At 31.1% G+C, this 23,878-nt stretch overlaps 1 protein-coding gene across 4 annotated transcripts; it reads left to right on the top strand.

Moving 5' to 3' along the window:
• The first annotated feature begins 198 nt into the window (after window positions 1-198).
• LOC139513253 (tubulin gamma-1 chain) lies at window positions 199-20,804 on the top strand. 4 transcript variants are annotated; one of them, XM_071301581.1, is made up of 14 exons: window positions 3,868-4,016; window positions 5,964-6,014; window positions 7,426-7,487; window positions 9,146-9,313; window positions 10,558-10,626; window positions 11,152-11,231; window positions 11,758-11,884; window positions 12,726-12,812; window positions 13,867-14,016; window positions 14,430-14,582; window positions 16,226-16,387; window positions 16,896-17,087; window positions 18,420-18,449; window positions 19,809-20,804. In XM_071301581.1, the coding sequence occupies exons 1-13, from the start codon at window positions 3,968-3,970 to the stop codon at window positions 18,432-18,434; spliced, it is 1,365 nt and encodes a 454-aa protein (XP_071157682.1). In that variant the 5' UTR covers window positions 3,868-3,967; the 3' UTR covers window positions 18,435-18,449; window positions 19,809-20,804. The 4 variants fall into 4 exon arrangements, with proteins under 4 accessions (XP_071157684.1, XP_071157682.1, XP_071157681.1 ...); XM_071301582.1 differs by having other exon boundaries at window positions 3,882-4,016; window positions 18,420-18,444; window positions 19,809-20,181; XM_071301583.1 differs by lacking the exons at window positions 3,868-4,016; window positions 18,420-18,449 and adding an exon at window positions 199-298 and having other exon boundaries at window positions 19,809-19,975.
• Window positions 20,805-23,878: the final 3,074 nt, after the last annotated feature.

Raw genomic sequence — 23,878 nt, 5'->3', positions numbered from 1 at the left:
GGTTACAAACTTAAACCGCTGGAAACACATCAAACGAAACAACAAAAAACACTGAAGTGCAACCAAAAACAAACGACAATGCAACATACATAGAAACGAACTATTATATAACAACTAGCTGCCATGTCCTTGACTAGGTACAAGAGATGTAAGGACTCGATAAAGATATATAATTCGGAACACCAGACACTTATTTCGCTCTCGTGTAATTCGTCGGTGGCGCTCAATTCAAACAGTTGAAAGCCAAATCCTATACAAAATTGAAGAACATGAAAATCGACATTTTCGCTATAAACAGGTAAGACTGTTTTTGTCTGCTGTAAAAAATCTTAAGTGCGAATTATTCAACATTTCTAAAACATTAAATTAACAGTAAATGAGCTATCAATCATATCAACCCAAAAGTTTTGACTTCTGCGCTGGTGATATCATCGGGAACGAAACGTCCACCAGTAAAAACGGTATCGACTCAGCAGTTTTAAAAACTAAAAAATACCTGGTTTATAATCGGTACGGTATGTCTACATGAGACTCACCAGTGGAATTCATTTAAAAACAGTCTGAAGGCCAGATCAAATTCGAAGTTATAGTACAACAAATACCCCAAAAATGATTGGGAAGATTGTGTCAAATACTGCAAAAGTTTAATTTACAAAATCAACATTGAATGAACAATCCACTTATTTTTGTCCATCTGATGAGTTAAGCCTTTTTCAACTGATTTTTATAGTTCGTTCTTATGTTGTACTGTTATACCACTGTCCCAGGTTAGGGGAGGGTTGGGATCCCGCTAACATGTTTAACCCCGCCACATTATTTATGTATGTGCCTGTCCCAAGTCAGGAGCCTGTCATTCAGTGGTTGGCGTTTGTTTATGATTGATTGATTGATTGTTGGTTGCTTTACGCCGCATTAGCACTAAAAGGCTATATCGCGGCGATCGTTTGTTTATGTGTTACATATTTGTTTTTCGTTATTTTTTTACATAAATAAGGCCGTTAGTTTTCTCGTTGAAATTGTTTTACATTGTCTTATCGGGGACTATTATAGCTGACTATGCGGTATGTGCTTTGCTCATTGTTGAAGGGACGTACGGTGACCTATAGTTGTTAATGTCTGTGTCAGTTTGGTCTTTTGTGGATAGTTGTCTCATTGGCAATCATACCACATCTTCTTTTTTATAATACATGTATCGGACATTAACGATTAATAATATTTCATGACAACACAAACGTGCTTACTACTATGCTGGTGAAAATATAAAGCAATACTTTGGAATCGAACATTTGCAAACTTTTCTGATTGGGTTTCATCAATATATTCCCTAAAACTAGAAATTACAGAAACAACAACCACAGCTTCTTCTACCTCATATCTAAACTTATACCTCGAATTCGACAGACACGATCTCAGTACCAGAATCTATGACAAATGAGTCGAGATTGATTATGTCATTCATCTAAATAGCAATATACCAACTACATCTGCATATGGGATATACATTTCCCAACGTATTCGGTATTCAAGAGCATGCAGCAACTACTCATACTTTGTGAAACGTCACCAGTGTCTGGGCAGAAAGTTGATGAAGCAGGAGTATATGAAAGAACGTCTCGTACATTTTTTCCTAAAAAAGTTCATCGGAAGGTACCAAACCTTGTTGATAAAAATTCCGTATCAACTTCACAAATAATACACGATGGTCTTGGAGTATATATTCTGGGTACTGACGTTGTTTATCATCTTAATAACGTGTCATAGTATTCTTTTATTTCTTTTTATTAATATTTTTTACTGTTTAAACTTGTTTTGGTGGTATCCAAATGATGTGGCTATGTACTTATACATCACATCATTTCTTTTATATATTTCGGAGTTCAGTATGACGTCCATTATAAGTTATATGGTTTGCTACTGACACCCTATGGATTCATAGAGGGTTGGTAAAATCCATAGAGGGTGAGGCCGTATCTGTGAAAACATACTTCATAGACATACTATACACAACAGACAAAATAATTAAAAAAAAAAAAATATACAAATTATTCTAACAAAGACCCCAACAAAAAGGTATAGTATAAAGCAAATTTTACATTGACATCGACAAAAAACTCTTGGTCGTTGACAGTACACACCGTATGCAGTATACACACGATACAGAAAAAAAATTAAAATTAAAATACCAGGGTTAACAAAATAGAAACAACACTATAAAAATCCTTTGTGTCCGAATTACACTCTTGCATCCACATGAACCAAAGTCAATAAGTTAAAACAAATAACAGGGAATTTACGGTAAAATAAAAAGATATACAACATGTACAACTTCAGCACATACAATCTTTTGATTTTAGTCGATGCATTTGATAAAGATTATTTTGTCCCTCACAAAATCTTCTTAACTTTATTTGTCATATCTTTTGTTTCTTTCATTCAGAATGCCATTGATAACACTTCACATATCAAATTGTTTATCTGTTGTTTTTGATAAATTGATCCTACCTATTTTACGGACATGGGCTTTTTCGTGACAAAACAATAAAATTATACCACTAGACCAAATATTTTAAAACTTCTACAAAATGTTATATACCATAAAACTAAGGTTAAGATCTATTTCGATTTTAATAGTATTGACATTTACTACTATTCGTGAGTTATGCTTTATATAGTTCCTAGAAAAGATTTTTTTTCTGGTTTCAGGATGATTATATTAATTTAACCACTTCATCAACTATATTTCATACTTATATTCTTAGTAATTTTAATTTTTGCCCTTTGGCATGGCATTTTTGGACTGAGAAAAATTCCGAAAAAACTTGAAAAGGTGCAGGAAAGAGCACTCCGTTTTGTATACGAGGATTTTACCAGCTCCTACGAGGACCTCTTACTAAAAGCTAAGGTGCCCTCCCTATAGATCAGACGGATAAGAACTGGCTCTAGAAACTTTTCAAATTATAAACAATATAGCTCCTGCATGTGTGCTTACAAAATTTGGTGAATGTCAAACTTTGAAATCTAAATATTCTGTCAGGTATGTTAATACCCGTTACGGTAAAAAAAAATTCGTTCAAATTTGCTGCTGCTACTTTATGGAACAGCCTTCCAAATCATTTCAGGACTGAAAATAGTTTTTCACATTTTAAAAGTCTTGTTCAGTACCGTTGACTCGAACGGTTTAAAATGTCGTTGTTCTGCTTACAGATAATTCTTGAGCTGTTTATTATTTATGTTGCTTTTGGTTGCTCTGGTCTAGCATGTTTTTACTTCATTCGAAAATTTGTTGCTTATTTTTATACACCTTATCGCTATTTGTCCGCCATTGCTGGAAATCACACAGGTTCCCGTAAAATTTTGACGTCATAAAACAAAATGTCTGACGCCACAATGGAAAAGTGATTGTTGTTGACGTCAAAAGTTCAAGCGGACGGGTCAGCCGGGAATAGCGATAAGGTGTATTGCATGCTATGTATGTGAGATTCAACTTTGTATTACAGGTTGTTTTATATGTCAAAATGCACTGTTTTTGTCAGTTATTTATGTTTTTATATTCGGTCAAAAGCTCCTTAGAGCTCGTGTTGCTTATTTGTACTTATGCCGAATCAAAATAAAGTTTTCTTTTCTTATCTTATCTTATCTTCATAGGCGGATCCAGGGGGGGGGAGGGCTGGGGGGGCCTTTCGTGGGAAAAATTTGGTTGATTATATAGGGAATCATTGAAGCATGACTGGAGCCCCCCTTAGGTATGTCAGCGCCCCCCCCCCCCCCCCTTTAGGAAAAGTTCTGGATCCGCCACTGATCTTTATATCTGATTTGGTTTTTAGAGTTTCAATCGGATTTGCAAATCGAGCTCGGACTCTAAATTTAGTTTAACCGGAAGTTCAAAACATCAACATTGCCGCCATTTTCGGTTCAATTCTGAACAAAAACAGAAAAAGATAAATGTTGAAAGACAAAATCAATCAAAATGCCAAGAGAAATCATAACACTACAGTTAGGACAATGTGGAAATCAAAGTAATTATATTTCTTTTATACAGTTAACAGGATAGGTGGGCGAGTATGTTGCGAGAAATAAGAAAGAAGACCCATGTTTCTCCAAAAAAAAACTAATATAATTTTTTATCAGTGTATATGTTACATTCAGCGTAATAAAAAGTAAAAACACAAAAATACTGAACTCCGAGGAAAATTCAAAAAGGAAAATCAAAAAGTCCAAGCACATCAAACGAATGGATAACAACTGTCATATTCCTGACTTGGTACAGGCATTTTCTAATGTAGAAAATGGTGGATAATTTGAACCTGGTTTTATAGCTAGCTAAACCTCTCACTTGTATGACAGTCACATCAAATTCCATTACATTGTCAACGATGCATGAACAAAACAAACATACTCAAAGAGTAAAAATGTCAAAAATAGGGGTACAACAGTCAATATTGTGTTTAACCGTAATAATTTTAGAAGAACGGTATTGGGATCGTTCGCCCTGATTACATGTTCGCCCTAGGTTCGTTCGCACTGAGTTTGTTCGCCCTGGTAATCCGTTCGCCCTGGGTTCGTTCGCCCTATTTTCATTTATGATATGTATATATGTTACATTAATGAAAGGAATATATATTTATATATATTAAAATTTATGTATATCTTTTTATTATTACAGTTAAATACAGAATATTAATTAAATAAAATTCTTGGCTGCATTGTTACACTTTATTTTATAATTACTTTTAATTACTGTTGATTGAATTTTTATTGCTGATTAGGTATGATTTGAAATCTTTGATATCACTGATTAGTATATGAATTGCCTTTGATGGATTAATAATGAGAGACTTTTGTATTAAAAATGTTCAAAATTACAGGAAAAAGTATATCCACATTGTGCGATAAAAATAAAATAAGTCTTATACTTAATAATACACCTTATACGGCACTAAAATTATCTTCCTCTTTCGTAACAAATTGTTTAAATGCAAGAAGTAATCTATTGTAATAGATTTTCATTATACCTTTAATCGTTTATTCACATATATATATATAATTGTTTGTATTTTACTGCCATGTACAGCAAATTGTTTATCTATTCGGTCATTACCATTTATTGTAAATGCGTTTGTGCCAATAAAATATTGTCTATTGTCTATTGTCTATTAAATACACACACCACACACTATACTAAAAAATAAAAATCGTAAATATTCGGCAAAATTGTAGACTGACTTCAACATATTCAATTAAATACACACAACACAACACTATAATAAAAAATAAAAATCAGGGCGAACAGGTATCAGGGTGAACGGTCTCAGGGCGAAACGGAACTAGGGCAAACAGTAACTAGGGCGAACCGAAATCAGGGCGGACGGACCCGGATTCTAGAAGAACGACTGACATTTGTTTTAGCGATCTCTATTAACATTTACATTGAACTGTCTAACAATCTAAAAAAAGCAGCAGCTAAACAAATGCAAGCCACCTACACCATGTACACGGGGCTACAGCCACATGCTACATGTTTACAGACATGACAGGAGCTTCTTCTTCTCTGGATCTTTACACCCCTTATAGGGTAACCATACTTTTGTATGTCAAATAGTTATCCCACCTATAAAAGATAATGTTGAATATATAATAAATCAAAATGCCAAGAGAAATCAAAACACTACACATGCTACAGTTAATGAGTTAGGAAAAAGTAAGTATATGATTACCTATGATCAGTAGAATTCTAGTCAAATCGGCACCTGGTTAAATCGGCACACAAGGATATAGTCATTTCAGCACCAATGTTAGATATCTTTAACCCTTTCAACGCTACACAAAAAAATAGAAAAATGGCTGCTGCTGCTGCATTTTTTTTGTGTTCATTCATTAGAACAGTATATTCCTTTTCAGACTGCTGCATACTTTCATGTATGAAAAACAATTCAAAACATTAAAGTGACATTTGTATATTTCAGTTGGTATGGAATTCTGGAAACAGCTTTGCTCTGAGCATGGAATCAGTCCTGGTAAGCTATGACATAAGTTGCTGTTGATGAAAAAGATCTCAAATAAACATCATAAATATAGAACATTATAAATGATAATAATGTCAATGAATGTGATGTTGCATGATTGTCAATCTGACAACTATCCACCAAAAATTAGAGAATTAATATACATGTACATGTATAAACAACTACAGGTTACCATATGGCCTCAAACACTACAGATTACCGACAATGGTGATTCCCACACCAGTATACATGTTACAGGACAATAGTTATCTATAAAAGATATTTGGCAACAAAATGTGAAACAATAAAAAAGAGAAAAATTGAGCATGCATTGTCCTATTGTAAATTTAAACTCCAGTTTTATTGGTTCCATGTACATTTTGTACATGTATGTTGGTAGAATCATATTATTTGCATGCAAAAATATTTTAACACATAATCAAGTGATGAAATTGTTTTGAAATATTTTGAAAACTGTAAAGGACAAAAATGACAAGTGTTAGCAAAATCACTGGTTCCAGTGATCATAGTGATGAAGCAGCTATTTATTTGGTTTATTCAATACATGTCACTTGTCTGTAAGAAATTTTGCTGTACAACAGACCTATTTTAGATTTACATGTAGTACTAGGGTTCTTTAGTGTACATATGCATATATACAGAGAAAATCACTCTAACCATGCTAATTACTGAACCATAAATTAATTATTTATATAAGAAATAACAATTCTGACCAGATGTGACTTTAGATTAAAACATTCTGTGCAGCTGAGCAATGAAAAGAAGACCAATGTGACCATACTTCTAGACACCCATTATTCTTGTACACATTTTGTTAAATAGTTACTACATTGTATTGTAATGCTGGAAAACATATATCTTAATCTGGTTTTTTTTCTATTAGAAAATTGCTTGAATTGTTTGAGTTTCAAAAGTTTCTGAAATAAGAATAAAAAAAAGAAGATGTGGTATGCTTGCCAATGAGACAAATCTCCACAAGAGACCAAAATGACACAGATGTTAACAACTATAGGTCACTGTACGACCTTCAACAATGAGCAAAGCCCATACCGCATAATCACTATATAAAGAAGTCCCAGAAATGACAATGTAAAACAATTCAAACGAGAAAACTAACGGCCTCATTTATTTTGTATATGTTGTTTTAAAAAAAAGTCATATACAGTACCAAAAGTATTCAGGAGCTAGATGGTGAATAAATTCCAATTCAATCTTTGTCAGATGGGTGAATTCAAATTTATGTTGCATATTAAAAAAACAATAATTACATAAAAATTGTTTGGTTTATATCCTTATTTATGAAATCTTCTCTGGAGCTCTGGTCATGGCAGGATACAGATATGAAACAGTGACTGTAGAGAGGTTGTGATTTTCTAGTAAATGTTAATGCATTTTTTTTCAGAGGGGATACTTGAGGACTTTGCAACAGAGGGCACAGACAGGAAAGATGTATTTTTTTATCAGGTACTATATGATTTCATATTTAAAAAAAATGTTTATATTAGTTATTAGATTAAAATAGATTCAGCTGCTTTACCAATTAACTTAACAATGTATAGCTTATCTTTCATGAAATAAAATAGTTAAATCTATAGGTCCCTGTTTAATTTAACCCCTGATCATATAAATGATTTGAAACTCTAGATGTCTAGTACATGTCAATATGTCAGATTTTATTTTTCAATGTTAGAATGAACTCCTCTTATGCACCTCCAAAAATTTCTTTAACAAACAATTTTGGGAATTCCCAAGTTTCAGACTTTATCAAAACAAGTTTGAAATATTTTTTCCTGGCTTGTTTTATATTTTCTTTATTTAAGTTCAAACTTTTGTCTCATGAATTGTAAAAAGAATTTTACTATGCACAGGTGTTTGGCAATTGTGCAAGAATTTTAGAAATTGTTCTCTGAAGGGTTGTAAATGCAGTGTTTACATAAGAACAGATCTAGACATGTAGAGCAATTTAGTCTAAAGATTAAAACCAGAAGAAAATGAAACATGAATTATTTACACAAGTAAAAATAAATCTGAAAAACTAAACAGTGGCGGATCCAGAAATTTTCATAAGTGGGGGCCCACTGACTGACCTAAGAGGGGGCTGCTCCAGTCACGCTTCAGTGATTCCCTATATAAGCAACCAATTTTTTCCCAAAAAGGGGGGGGGGGGGGCCCTGGGCCCCCCCCTAAATCCGCCTCTGCTAAAAGAGATAATGCTACAATGTATTTCAGTATAATTGACAAGCTATCTTTTACCTCTGATTACAAATAAGTGATAAAAATAATAATTAATATTATTCATAATTTCATATTTCATGCATGTTACTTGTAAAGAGTTAATGTTATTAAAAGTAAAACTAAATTCATATGAAACTTCAAATTGAAAAAAACAAACTATGCATATGTAACTAAATGGCTATTGTTTATTATAAAACTTATGTGCATATACATGTACCTTTTTCTCAAGAAAATTCTATAATTTGTCTAAATTAAGAAGAAGTTTACTACTTTTTAATTGCTTGCTTCCAACAAACAATTTGCCGATATGATTTCTATATGCAATGAACTGAGCGCTCCACTCAGCCGTGTGACCTTTCTTGTAAAAATTGTGTGATCACAATACACATGGATCTGTTATTTAAAAAAAACTATTATGATGGTATTGTACATGTTAAATGTTGATTGTTTACTAAGGTGACAATCGGTAAACTACAGCTTCAAAACATGACAATTAATTAGCTGCCATATTTTCACATCATTACAGACCGAGAGATTGTTTTTGACTGTATGATATGGATGCGTAAAAAATGATAAAATCATGCAAGGAAGACTAAGTTTATGATATTTGCATGCATTGTTTCAAGAATTGGATAAATATTATTTGTCATAAGTCACTCTTTTCATATGACTTTTAGGGGAAAAGATGTAGCCTAAGTTTCACATTAATGTTGACTTTATCATAATTCATGACTTTTAGAAAAGTACAATGTAGAGGGAGTGATTTTATCTAGTTTTTTGCATTAACATCCTACATTTACAGGTGTCTCCTTGTATCATTTTCAAAAGTCAACATTTGCATGGCTGTTAAAATTGTCAAACTAACTATAGGTTATTCTATTTTGTAGGCTGATGATGAACATTATATTCCCAGAGCAGTTTTATTGGATTTAGAGCCCAGGGTTATCAACTCTATAATGAACTCTCCATATGCTAATTTATATAACCCAGAAAATGTCTACCTCTCAAAGCATGGGGGAGGTGCTGGTAATAACTGGGCTAGTGGATATACACAGGTACAATGCAAACTATTTGTTGTCTTTGAAAACACTGGGGAAAGAAGATTGGGTTAGGTGCAGGTGGATATACAAAGTAAATGTTTGTCTGCTTTTGAAAACAAGGGGGAATAACTGGTAACTACTGGCTAAACTGTTACATGAGTACAGTCCAATAAACTTGTGACTATACAAGCAAGGTAAAAACACTTGTAAAACCAGATCAAAGGATAAAGACAGGTGCAGACAACATTCTATTTTCTATAACATAGATCTGATGCTATGCTGATCATATTTAAACAATGAACAAACAAATAACCTTTCTTAACTTTTTATACCATGTCAAAATAATTATGATTACTTTTTGGTCAAAAACGAGTGAAAAATTACCAAGGCAGCATTTAAAAATCATTAGTCAGTAAGAGGCAGGCACCATAATGATCAAGAAATAATTGACAAACCATAGTTCTAAAAACTATACACAACAAACTACAAAATGATCAGCTGGATGTAAAATTGCAGTTTATAGCTAGGTTACCCAATTAAACCTGAAATTTGGGCTTGATGATCAAAATTTAAATGGTTCTTTTATCTTTATTATTAGGGCGGTTAAAGGAGCTACTTACAATAACTGGCCAATAGATACAGCCTAAACAATAGTGGTACACATATTATGCCACAGTTATTCTATTTAAGGAATGACTGTAATACTTTTTCTGTTTATGAAGAAATAACATCAAAAATGTGGTGCACACTGAATAACCCGCATTTTTTTTCGTTATTTCGAATATTACAGTCATTTCTTATAATTTAATTCTAAATTCCATTTAAACCCAGAGTAAACCATGAAAACATTGATGACGTCACGATCACATGACAAATTTATGTCTATAAGCTGATAAACAAAACAATGTCAGCCAATCAGAATATGTGTTACATCCAAAATTAAATTATTAAAAATGGGATATATCACTATATATATAGCCAAATTGTATATTATAGGGTTATTGCATGAGCTTGTGAGTGAAATTATTTTTTTGAACGTGGACTTAAATTCACCAATTTTTATGCACTAACCCTTTTATTGTATAGGAAAGCTTGAAAAAATGTTTAACACATTTTTGGTCACTAATGACATTGATAATTTCAAGCTTTATTTGTACTGGTGCAATATCATTGGTTTTTTTTCAGTTTTTAGTTTCCCCTCTGAGGGATATACTACAATACTTTACAATTAAATGCTTTCTGTATGTATTATATTACAGGCAGAGAAATTATATGAAGAAATATTTGATATAATAGACAGAGAAGCTGATGGAAGTGACAGTCTGGAGGTAAATACTAAATGGAAAAAAACTTCATTACAGCAAAAATATATATACTTTATTATCAATCAGAATTGCCTTAATAACAACTCAAATACTACATTACAAAATTACTAATTATTGGTTAACTATAATAATCACTATTAATATATATTCAAAATAACTACTAGTAAATTCATTTTTTTTACATTTTAAACGTATATCTGTAAGACAACACCATTATTATATATATTCAACAATTGCAACCTAAGAAAAGTAATACAACATTTGCATGTTACATTTGTACATCAAAATTAAATCAGGGAAGACATATCACTAGATTTCAACAGTATTCTTAAAATAATATTGTTTTCATTATTGCAACAACAAAAATACCTTGGAGTCTTAGTTCATAAAAGAAGTTATTCAAAATACTTTTAAAAGGAATTTTTGTCTGAATTGATGCTTGGGAACAGAAAATTGCATTATGAAAAGTTGATCTGTTCCAACTAAAATTTGAAAGTAAAACCAAATTAAGATTTTTTACTTTTTTAGGGTTTTGTCCTTTGTCATTCCATAGCAGGTGGAACAGGATCAGGAATGGGATCATATTTATTAGAAAGATTAAATGACAGGTTTGTAAATAAAAATTTACAGTTTCTTTGTGTCAACTTATAACGGTTTCTATGTCTGACACAAAATACATATGTATCATTGATAGAAAATTATTTTCCAATGAGAAGAGCACTTTATATTTTAACAATTGTATTAACACTAGGTTATTTTAGAATTTAAACACACTTAATGACACTTTATATGTAATAATGAATCATGTAAATTTTGCTAGACCCTCTTACTTTGTTTTTCTTATAATGTGAATTTATTCTCAATATATATAACTGATGGTCTCTCATTACCTACTTGGTACAGGCACACAATGTAGTAGAGCTAACAAAACAAAATGTAAGTGCATATACAACCCGTCTTTTCTGTCCAACCATATGATGTAAAAGTAAGATAAACATACCGTAATGATATATTTTTTGTACAATATTTGAATGAGGATCAATGACAATTTTAATTAAGAATCAGTCAGTTCCATCATAATTAGATCGAAGCAGAAATTTAAACTATGAAGTTTTTATTGTTTTTAATTTTCAGATTTCCGAAGAAATTAATCCAGACCTATTCAGTTTTTCCAAACTTAGATGAAATCTCAGATGTTGTTGTTCAACCATATAATTCATTATTGACCCTTAAAAGACTGACACAGAATGCAGATTGTGTCGTAAGTTTTAAATTAAAGTTCCATGATATTAAGTATAGTTACATGTAGTATTAACAATCAAATATGACGAGTAATTTTAAAAAAGTTTATCAAAATAAGTTTTGAATACAGAGAATTCAGAAGAGGTCAGGATATATAAACAGCTCCAAGTTGTTGAATATTGATCATGGTGATGTTTCTGCAGTGAATTCAACTGTGATATTAATGACAACTGATTTGTGGACCTTTATGTATATTTTATGTATATACATGTATGATAACATATTAAGGTCAATATTTCATCATCTTATAGCAAAAGAAAATAATATTTAGTGCTTTGATACATTCCTAATATTTCTCCAGTATCATTCAAACATTTTGTTTGTGGACAATTTTTTTAAGTATAAGTTTTGCTTTTAAATCAATATTGTGATATTTTAAGTAATGAGAATGGTCCAGGGGTATGTTGGATGATTTGTTTGCAGTGAACAGCATGAATGACTCCAGTTTAGTTTAGTGCTAATTATCTTCTTAAGTAATGCTATGTTAGCTATGGACACTCACTTGAAATCCACATTGAATTTCTGTATGGATTAAAAAAAAAATATTATGAAAGCCTTACTTGGATGAAATATTATATTTATGCTCTCAACATCTTGAGGCTTGAGGTATTGAAAGTAGAAACTATACAGTACTCATCTATGAAACAGATAAATGTGACATAAACAAAATGTCAAGATTTAAAAATATCTACAAATGTTTATGCTATGGTCCGATCATTTAAATGTTCTTCAAAATGTACTTAAAACAGATTAGGCTTAATACTGAATGTATTGTGAAGGCATATGATTGAATTTTACAGGTAGTTTTAGATAATACAGCTTTACACAGAATAGCAGCAGATAGATTACACATTGACACGCCATCATTTGCACAGATTAACCAACTGGTAAGTGTTATAACCATAGACAAACGTACAAATTCACAACGCTCCAATCACGCTCGCAAAAATGCTGAAATGTTAACTTGATGATTTTAATAATTATTGAAAAAAAAAATTGCAATATCTTCACAGTTTGTAAAGAAGTTACCAAATTGAATTTATAGCCATATGGTATACTCTCTTACTGTGTGGCACTGTTAAAATGTTTGTTTTTTGTTAACCGGATTTTTGTGACAAAAATGTCGGTTATTGATTTGGGGATGTACGGCTGGCGGTCGGCAACCAAATGTTGTCTGTGCATTTACTCATGAACCGTTCATCCCAAGCTTTTAAAATTTTAAAATGTTGTTACTGAAAACAAAATGAAGGTCAAGTTCAAGAATGATGATTTTGACTTTTACCGTTCAGGAGTTATGGTTCTTGAAAGATTGAAAAATGGCGTTTCCAGTCGTGTCCGTGCATTTACTCATGAACTGTTCAACCAAAGCTTCCCAAATTTTAATATGTTGTTACTGATGACAAAATGGAGGTCAAGTTCAAGAATGACGATTTTGCCTTTACCGTTCAGGAGCTATGGTTCTTGAAAGATTGAAAAATGGTGTTTCCAGTCGTGTCTGTGCATTTACGCATGAACTGTTCAACCAAAGCTTCCCAAATTTTAATATGTTGTTACTGATGACAAAATTGAGGTCAAATTTGATATTGACGATTTTCACTTTCACTGTTCATCAGTTATGGTTCTTGTGATATTACCAGGACACAAATAAATGTTAATAAATCCAGTTTGCTGTCATTGTGACAGCCTCTTGTTTTTTCATAGATTAGGCTTGTGTTTTTTTACTTAAAATGTTTCACATTTGTCTTGTCAGAGTCTTATGTAGCTGAATATCTGTTATAGTTCTGCTCATAGTTGAACTTAACTTGTAGGTCTAATCAGTGACCTACAATTACTTAAATCTGCTAATTTGGACGCGGTTAAATAGTTGTTTTAATTGCAATCATATCACATGTTATAAATATATCTCATACCAGTACCTGAAGTTGATATATTATATACTAGGTGTCAACAGTAATGTCAACCAGTACAACAACATTACGGTATCCAGGCTACATGAACAATGATTTGATTGGACTGATTGCCTCCCTTATACCAACACCCAGGTTACATTACTTAATGACAGGCTACACACCACTAACAACTGCTGCACAGGTAAGTCATAGTAGCAAAGTTTATAACCGTTTAATCATACCAGTTTACAGATGTACAGGTGAGTCAGTCAGATGTTTGCTTTAGGATTAAACACATTTTTTTGGTAATATGGTTTATCGAAGTGTAAACTAATGAAAACATTTCAAATTGACCAATCAAATTCAAGTATTTACCTATATGCAAATCATATAAGAATTATATCACTTAAGCATCACAGTGGTAATTATATAGAATGAAAGGCTACACATCCTCCAAATAAATATAACTCAAAAAAATAGTCAGGACTAAATTGTTTTGTTTTGATATTTTTCTAGCGTGTTCTCAGTTTCATGTCTTTATTGAATTTCACTTTTTTAATACTAATTGATACTTGTTTGATAGATTCATGGGTTATGCATTGCTTTATCTTGTAGGTAGCTAGTGTAAGAAAGACAACAGTTTTAGATGTGATGAGAAGATTGCTACAACCTAAAAACATGATGGTATCTACACCTGTACACAGACAAGCTAATCATTGTTATATATCTATATTAAACATTATCCAGGGTGAAGTAGATCCAACACAGGTGGGTACCTCCAACATTCTTAAGCTTGCCTGAGGTATTTCATTAGATGCCATCATGTGTCTAATTAAACTTTATTGTAGTTCATCTAATTAATATTTTGAATAGTTCCTTGCATTGATGTATTGAACTGATTTGAGCTTGATTATGATGTTTGGTAGGGTTACATGGACTTTAATACTTTTTTTTTTGCTGTTGTCATTTAGATACAGTCTGAGGTTAGATTTTTGAAAAGATATCAATTACTTTGTCAAACATTCATGAACTTGTATGAATTTTTTTTATTTTTGAAGTTTGACATAATCATTTTTGTTGAGCTTTCGACTTTAGTCGAAAAAGCGAGACTAAGCGATCCTACATTCCGTCGTCGGCGGCGGCGTCCACAAATATTCACTCTGTGGTTAAAGTTTTTGAAATTTTAATAACTTTCTTAAACTATACTGAATTTCTACCAAACTTGGACAGAAGCTTGATTATGATCATAAGAAAGTATCCAGAAGTAAATTTTGTAAAAATAAAATTCCATATTTTCCGTATTTTTGTACCAAACTTGGACAGAAGCTTGTTTATGATCATAAGATAGTATCAAGAAGAAAATTTTGTAAAAATGAATTTCCACTTTTCCGTATTTTACTTATAAATGGACTTAGTTTTTTTTGCCAGAAACAAAATATTCACTCTGTGGTTTAAGTTTTTAAAATTTTTATAATGTTCTTAAACTATCCTGGATTTCTACCAAACTTAGACAAAAGCTTGTTTCTGATCATAGGATATTATTCAGAAGTAAATTTTGTTGAAAAAAAAAAATCACTTTTTCCGCATTTTACTTATAAATGGACTTAATTTTCTTCCAGTTAACATTACATACAGTCTGCAGTTAAAGTTTATAAAACATTTGTTAGATTCATAAACTATCCTGGATTTTTTACCAAACTTGGAAGCTTCTTTCAATCAAAAGACAGTATCTAGAGGGAAATTTTTATTGATGTTTTTCCTCATTTTTGTTGAGTCTGCGATTAACAGCAAAAGTAGGCGAGACACTGGGTTCCGTGGAACCCTTACAAATTTTTATGATTAATAGATATGATCCTAGACAAATTATGAAATTAGGTTTTAGCTCACCTTTCCCAAAGGTCCAAGAGAGCTTTTCTCATCACTAGAGTCTACCGTCATAAATTAAGTTTTCCAAAAATCTTATAAATTCTTGTGGATAAGAACAAAGTCAAGACCTATATATTTGCACCACAAGTTTGTCTATAAATCATGCAGGAATTTGTAATAAAAAATTAAAAAGGGGCAACCATTTGTTTTGAGGGAAATCAATTATTTTGGTCTAGATACTTATTGCGTAGTGGAAAAGTAATAAAATACCTATTTATTTCTCAGTTAAACATTGAAATTTCAATCCTACACTTGAGATGTTATGTTCTTGATAAAAAATGAATTTGTTACTAATAAAATAGCAATCAAAGTTTATAGTTCCCATGGGTTGAACTCATAATAATCCTGATTTCACCTCTTGAGACATCTCTGCTTTATGATTTGTTGACAAGCAAAATTATGATAATTTTACATGTGTGTAACAAACCCTTAAAAGTAAACATAAAGTTTGTGTTCAATCAGTTATTTCTATTCTGTGTTAACAGGTACACAAGAGTTTACAAAGAATCCGAGAACGTAAACTAGCACAGTTTATCCCTTGGGGTCCAGCAAGTATACAAGTAGCTTTGTCAAGGAAATCACCCTACATACAGACAGCAAACAGAGTCAGTGGATTAATGTTGGCAAATCATACAAGCATTTCATCAGTAAGTTTATTGACTATCTACTATTGGCAAATCATATAATATAAAAAAAGTAGATGTGGTACGATTGCCAGTGAGACAACTCTCAACCAGAGGCCAAATGACATGGGAGTAATCATCAGGTCATTGCAGGGCCTAAACAATCCAATCATTAGGTCATATAGACAGCCAAATGTTAAGTTTAATAGATGTGTTCTATTTTTGCTTTAGATAAAATTTTGTTGTTTTTGTGAAGAAGATACCAAACCAACAAGGTTAAAACATCTAACAAATAAGAGAAATAAGGGGAAAAAAAGGAAACCATAGATTAAAAAAACTCACAAAACTTAAGACCAGCAAATGGTTGTACAAACTCTCTCAAAAATGCTCCAAACAGATCAGCATATCTTGTTTGATATGCCAAATCTATCAAAAAGCACAGAATGCTAAAATGAATCATACTGAAATCTATTTTCATAAACTATAAATGAGAATTTATACATAATGTTGTATTTTTTTTTCATACCATAAGTTGTTTGAAAGGACATTAAATCAGTTTGATAAGTTAAGAAAAAGAGAAGCCTTCATGGATCAGTTTAAAAAGGAGTCAATATTTAAAGACAATTTGGATGAGTTTGATAATTCAAGGGAAGTAATTCAACAGTTAGTGGATGAATATCAAGCAGCAACAAAGCCTGACTACTTAGCATGGGGCACACAACAGGTTAGTAAACATTAAACTATTCTTGTGATACAAATTGTATTTGAAATTCACTCGTATATTTCTTGATTATATGAGGACGAGTTCACACCAAACTGTAAATGGGTTAACCTGTTTAAAAATAAGTTTCATGTAATGATCATTCTTTTCACCTTAAATTTCTTTTCATCTGTATACCAGTTACACATGTAAACTTAACAGAATTATTTGTTTCAGATGGAAAGTTTATAAATATTCTTGATTTCATTAGGAATAAAGGAAACAAATAATTCAATATTGAGTCTAAAAATAATATTCTTAGTCCTGATGCTCCTGAAAGTTTTTGAAAAGATTTTTAGTTAATGTCTCTGTTTTTGAGTGTGTCCAATCAACGATGGAAGACTTTATTATTGAGATATCTGTACGATGGTTGCTTTGATTTTATATTAGACTTTATACAGCTACTTTTATTTTAATGGGTTTTTTTTAATGATAGAGCATTATTTATCTCTTTAAAACAATAAATCTGTGTATGGCCTTATTCATAATAGTATCATAATTATATATATTCATTATTGAATAGATGTTTCTTTGTAAATATTTATAATAAAATTCATATTCTGAATGTCTGGATTTATGTACTAGCCAGAACAAAGCATACATTGACTATCAAATGCATGTAATGAAAACCTAATGTTAACTTCTTATGAACATTGATTTTTATCAATGGGAAGGTAGTTTAGGTCATAAGGACAACAACAGTTCAATGTGAACAACCAACATTTTTGCCTTGGCTATAGATAGAATGTATCAAATCTGTTAATTGACTGGTTCATTGAAGTTTATGTCCTTAGATGACAATTTTTATATATGCATCTTCATATTGCATTATCATTTTACGTAACAAAGTTGTTTATCAATGAAACAATCAACCAACTTTGACTTTTTGTGAATTAATATATATTAGTTGCAAATTATGTCATGTCGATTAATTATCCAACATTGCCACCATAACAGGAAATATATCACAGTATAAACATACACTAAGGACAAGTAGTTTTCTCAAACTTACTACACTTAGAAAATGTTGTCAACACTTCTTTAATTGTGTTACAAAAACTGTTACAAATGTTTTTTTCTAGTCGCCTGAAATAAATAGTTTCCTAGTTGAGATTTTGTTTTTAAAATTGTTAAAAACAGCATGATTCTCACTTGTCCTATTTGTAGAATAGAAGGAAGTTATGAATTGACCTTGCTTAGTTTGAATAGGACTGTTGTAGTTAAAATTGATGCTCTCGTTCATCTGAAATTTTACAATTTATAGAAGATAAAAAGATTAATGTTTTATTTTCTTAGCCTACAAAGAAGTGATAAATGAAACGTAATGTAAATATATCTTTGCCAGCTTTCTTAAGATCTAGCAATATGTATTATAATAAATAAAAGTAAACAAAAGTGTTTTTTTTTTTTAAATAAAAATTAAAGTTGATGTCTATTAAAAGAGCCCTTGTTCTTCAGAAAAGGAATTTATATTATTATAATACAAATAACTAGATATTGGTACAACTGCTTTCTAAAGGGGTACACAAAGTCATTATGCTGCTTTGCACTGTTAGTCCATGTAAACACATTATGCATGCTCAATGTGGATACAAAATCAATTTATTTTTATGAATGAGACATTTTGTTTGTTTGTGGTTTCTTCTTCAGTTTAGATTTATAGTTTACAAGCACTTTCTGTACTTGAATTATTTTGAAATATGTTTTTGACTGCTTCACAATAAAAGTCAACATGAACTAAAGTTGCAAAATTGATTCATACAGTTGTGCTGTTTTTTTAAACATTTTTAAGATTATCAGTAAAAATGATCCGAGTTCAGACTGAATATCAAGAATTTTACCATTGACACATCGTTTCATAATGCTAATACAGTCACATTTTAAAAATGAATGCTGTTTTACAATTTTCATAGGATTTAAGTTCTTGAGAATTAAATCTCTTCCAAATTTTTTTTATGTAGAATCTATACAGATACCATTCATGTATATCTAGTCAAGTTAAAATATGAGTTGTTGTTTTGGTTGAAGTTTATAGGTGACGGTGAAATTTCTTTCAAAACTTCAGAAATTTCAGAATAAGTATTAGATGTATTACCTTGAAAAACATTGGTTTTAAAGCTTCTGGGATGTGGTAAATGTCTTTGTGCTATAATGTTGTTGTATTTTTTATGTCATGTTTATTTGTATTTGCACTGAAATGGGTTCATGGTTCTATGTCTTTTTGTAGGGAATAATTATTTTTTTGGAAATCCTACTTAACAGTTTTAGAGATGCATGCTATAAATAGATTAAGGGTGGATAGTGAATACTTCTGTATTGATTTATTTTTCTTTTGTGCAAAAGTTTATTGAAAGTAGGAAAAAAAATAGAATCTTTTTAATACTTTACAAAAGAAACCTAAATATTTAGTAGTGATAAAGGACATATTTATTTCATATTGAACAAGAGGATATGTCTGGGATTAAAAATAACAAGTTAAATGAAAATCCAGTCATGATGAAAGGATGTCATAATATTGATATTTTTCAATTGATTCTCACATAACCCAATGCAAAATTTAACAAAATATATATTTTAAAGAACGAGATTTAAGTTTTTGTGATGTAGAATAATTTTCATAAGATTTACTTAATAGAAAATACTACACATTCTTCTTTACTTATTACTTTATTTTGTTTATTTCAGGCGTCTGGATCAGTGGATAGAATTTGAGGGATGATAAATGAAATGAATCTCACCTAACCCACCATGAAATGTCTGTGATCTGACTTGTTTTAAGTGCTATTGCCATTTGTTTACCACAATGTGTTGGACACTGATGGTTTTAAAATGATTTAAAGACACAAATAGCCAATGAAATATTCTTGCAATTAAAGTTTGCTAGTATCAGCAAGATATTTATAGGGAATAGACAATGAACTATTAATAATGTATGCAAAGAATTCTGATTTGAAAACTGATTTTGTCATGATTCCTTTTAACTCGTCTTTATAGGAATGAGATATAACTTTACCTTTGTTTGTCTGTCGTCCATATTTATCAATTTAAAGATTAGATTGTTTAAATTATTTACAATTGAACAAAGGGATTGCAAAAAGAATCAGCCTATTCATATCCTTCCATTCCATGAAACTTCAGCACATTGTTCTTAAAAGGAATGCATTTTCACATTCAATGCTCATTAATTTCTAGTTAACTGAATACTTATAAATTATTACCCATATTGGTCATAATGACTATGTCAGAAATTTTATATTCAGCATTCGAAGATTTTATATCAACCTTCATGTAGTCAATTTTTTTCTTTTTTTAATTAAATCAACTGCTCACCAACTTTCTTTGTTCAATTACTAATATCAGAAGTATCATGATTGAGCAATAGTCATACTTTATCGTTTATTGTTAATACATATGTATTACAATTATAATGACGATTCAACTAGTACTGTTAATATTATAATTATAATGATGATTCAACTGTTAATATTATGATTATAATGATGATTCAACTGTTAATATTATAATTGTAATGATGATTCAACAGCAAGGTTTCCATCATAATATATTAAGAACTTGTCACAATATTATTTGATAATTAATCTATTATACTGTATGTGAATTTGTCTTAAAATTGTTTGTAAGATGTTTGAAATCTTTGATATTTAAAAACAAATCTCTGTTCGATGAGTTATATTTTATATCCATCAGTTTTCTAGTAATATTAGGTTTTTTAAAGAGATGGACAGAATACCTGACCAGACTGTCATCAGGATATCATTGATTATGTAATAATCTGGCTTAAATGCAAGAGAGTATTTTCATCAAAATTGAAGAAAACAAGTATTTTCATATTTTATATTTTTGCCTTCATATTTTAAACCCAATACAAGTTGTACAAATTATTGGTTAAATGTTCAGGTTTGAAAAGTTTGACATAAGATATGCATAGGTAATGTGCTTCTAAGAGCTATTGCCATAATTACATACCGTCTGAGTTCATAGTAGCAACTGTGAGTTTTACCTGACAGTAAATCAGCAGTCTACTAAAATTTTGTCTACCTGAAAGGTAAAATAGTAGTATGTTCAAGTTGGTGAAAAATGAAAAAAGAATTTTTATTTGTGTAAAGATTTATGTTTTGGAGGGTAGACGACTTGGATGGTTTCTAACTTTTACACATATGCCATATGTTAAAAGGCTTCTTTCTGTCTGTCATATGTACATTGTCCTTTATCTTGTTTTCATATCTTCATTGTCATTTTCATGGACAAACAAATGCCAAATGTTGATTTTTCACTTATTTTTAGTATTAAGATAACTATATTTGGTAAATGAGTTCCTTTCAAGGTTAACATGTACCTCAGACAGGGTTCACTTGACCTCCATCTAGATTCATTAATCAATGATCGAAGTTAAAGATGTGATGACGTCTGTTTATAGGAAGTATGTCAATTATATGTGGTGTATGAAATGATTGGACAGTGGACATGTCAATATGGCTGGTTTTTATCTGTCCTTGACCTTATTTTTATTGTTTATTGGTCAATGTTAAGTCTCTGTAGTTTGGTCCTCTCCAGATACAATAATATGTTTATAGATATTATATTTTTGCTGACTAGTCCAGCTCACTTTCATTTTTGAGAATACAATAACGTTTAAAAGTTCAGTTAGTCAACATGACAGACATTTGAAGGCACAGAACAAATTCAGTGAAGTAAGAATAGTATATAACCAAAATTCTTATATTTTACCTGATAAAATACCTAGATGATTCATACCTTGTATACATATGCATTATGTTGCGAAGTGTCTTGTCTGTGATATATAACCTCAATTTCATAGTTCAGTCACTGCTTAGAAAAACTGTATATGGGATCCTTGCATGTTCCACATGTCATTCCAGAAGGGGCTCATGTGACCTTTACCTCAATGCATTGATCAGTTTTCAAGTTTTACTTTCATGGTTAAGTCCCTAGCTCATAACTATAAGCATTAGGTCAACTATATTTGGTTAATGGATTTATTGACAGGTGTACATGCCTTAATCAGGCAGATTTCGATTGATCTTGATTCCATTATCATGGGTCATTGGTCATGCTTATCTCTTGTGTTATAATTCGTTTCTTTTATGTTCATTGGTTGAAAGTAAACTAACAAAAATACCAACAAAACTCCAAGGGAAACCTAACAATGAAATTCCCATATAAATTGGCAAAACCAAAAGCTCAGACACATGATCCAACGAATGGAAAACAACTGTCATTTTCCTGACTTGATGAAGGCATTTCCTTATGTAGAAAATTGTGGATCAAACCTGGTTATATACCAAGCAAAACATCTCACTTGTATGACAATCGAATAGAATTTCATTATATTGACAACAATGTGTGAGCAAACCAAACAGACGTAATGGGTATAAACGTTGACGATTGGGGAACAACTACAAAAACTCAAAATTGACCATATCACAATTGCAGGATGTGTAAGTACTGACAACATTCATAAGAAAATAATCAAAGCGGATAAACAGTAAAGGTTAAAAAATTTACAAGGACAAAAAAAGGGGATAAGTTATCACGTGGAGGTCAGTTTCTCATGTACTCGGAGCATAGTGTCAACTATATTTGGTGTTTCCAAAATTATATGCTGATCATGTCAGTCTTGCAGGTTCGTTTGTCCGTGCCCTAATTTTCCTGGTTCAAAAATATAGCGTTATGTTTTCATGGTTAAGTCCAATTTAAGATACTATAGGCAATAGGTTAGTCATATACTGTAATACGGATACTGTATATCGCGTTCAGCATTTTCAAGTCAACTTCGCGGCGATTTACGATGTTCACATTTAATTGATGTCGTTAAATAAGAAAGATCCAAGTATTGCATATTAACGTTTTTTTTTAGTGAAAATAGCAAAATTAATACGCACGCGTAAATTAGTTGGTTTACAGTATGTTGCATTGAATGTTTGCAAGTGTTACATGTCTATCTGACATAATTCATCTGATCGTTACCTCATTTTCATGGTTTAATAGTGAAATGCAATAGGTAAACTATATTTGGAGTGAGAAATGATTGTAAGGCATATAAGTCTGTCCGACAGGTTTCATGGTTCCAACCTTTATCTCGTATACATGGTTCCTTGATAATAATTTTGGGCAAAACTGATAAAAGTGTTTTCTTCAGTTGTGATCAGTCAACCAGGTGAGGCATTGTAACAAATGCTATCTTGTGTTAATGCGATATGTTTTGAGTAAAATAAAGTTTTAAGATTATGCTCCTTTTTGTCGAGCCTTCGACTGTAGTCGAAAAAGTAAGACAGCGATCTTACATTCCGTTGGCGGCGTCCACCAATAATCAATCTGTGGTTTAAGTTTTGAAATTTTAATAACTTTCTTAAACTATAATGGATTTCTACCAAACTTGAACAGAAGCTTATTTATGATCATAAGATAGTATCCAGAAATAAATTTTGTAAAAATAAAATTCCATTTTTTCCGAATTTACTTTTAAATGGGCTTAGATTTTCTGCCAGGAAACAACACATTCACTCTGTGGTTAAAGAGTTTAAAATTTTAATAACTTTCTTATATTATTTTGGATTTGTACCAAACTTGGACAGAAACATGATTATGACCAAAAGCTAGTATCTAGAAGGAAATGTTGTTAAAATTTTGTACCTGTGTATCTGTATTTTACTTATAAATGGACTTAGTTTTTCTTCCAGTTAACATTACATACAGTCTGCAGTTAAAAGTTT

The sequence above is a fragment of the Mytilus edulis genome, chromosome 2, assembly GCF_963676685.1.
Source record: "Mytilus edulis chromosome 2, xbMytEdul2.2, whole genome shotgun sequence".
Lineage (NCBI taxonomy): Eukaryota > Metazoa > Mollusca > Bivalvia > Mytilida > Mytilidae > Mytilus > Mytilus edulis.
This window is presented reverse-complemented; position numbering and strand designations above follow the sequence as displayed.

What these genes read in the sequence shown, in the direction of transcription:
- LOC139513253 (XM_071301580.1), top strand. Translation starts at nt 3,968, where the DNA reads ATGCCAAGAGAAATCATAACACTACAGTTAGGACAATGTGGAAATCAA. An exon ending in TGAGCATGGAATCAGTCCTG is followed by an intron (nt 6,015 to 7,425) that starts GTAAGCTATGAC and finishes ATTTTTTTTCAG; the next exon opens with AGGGGATACTTGAGGACTTT. An exon ending in GGGCTAGTGGATATACACAG is followed by an intron (nt 9,314 to 10,557) that starts GTACAATGCAAA and finishes ATTATATTACAG; the next exon opens with GCAGAGAAATTATATGAAGA.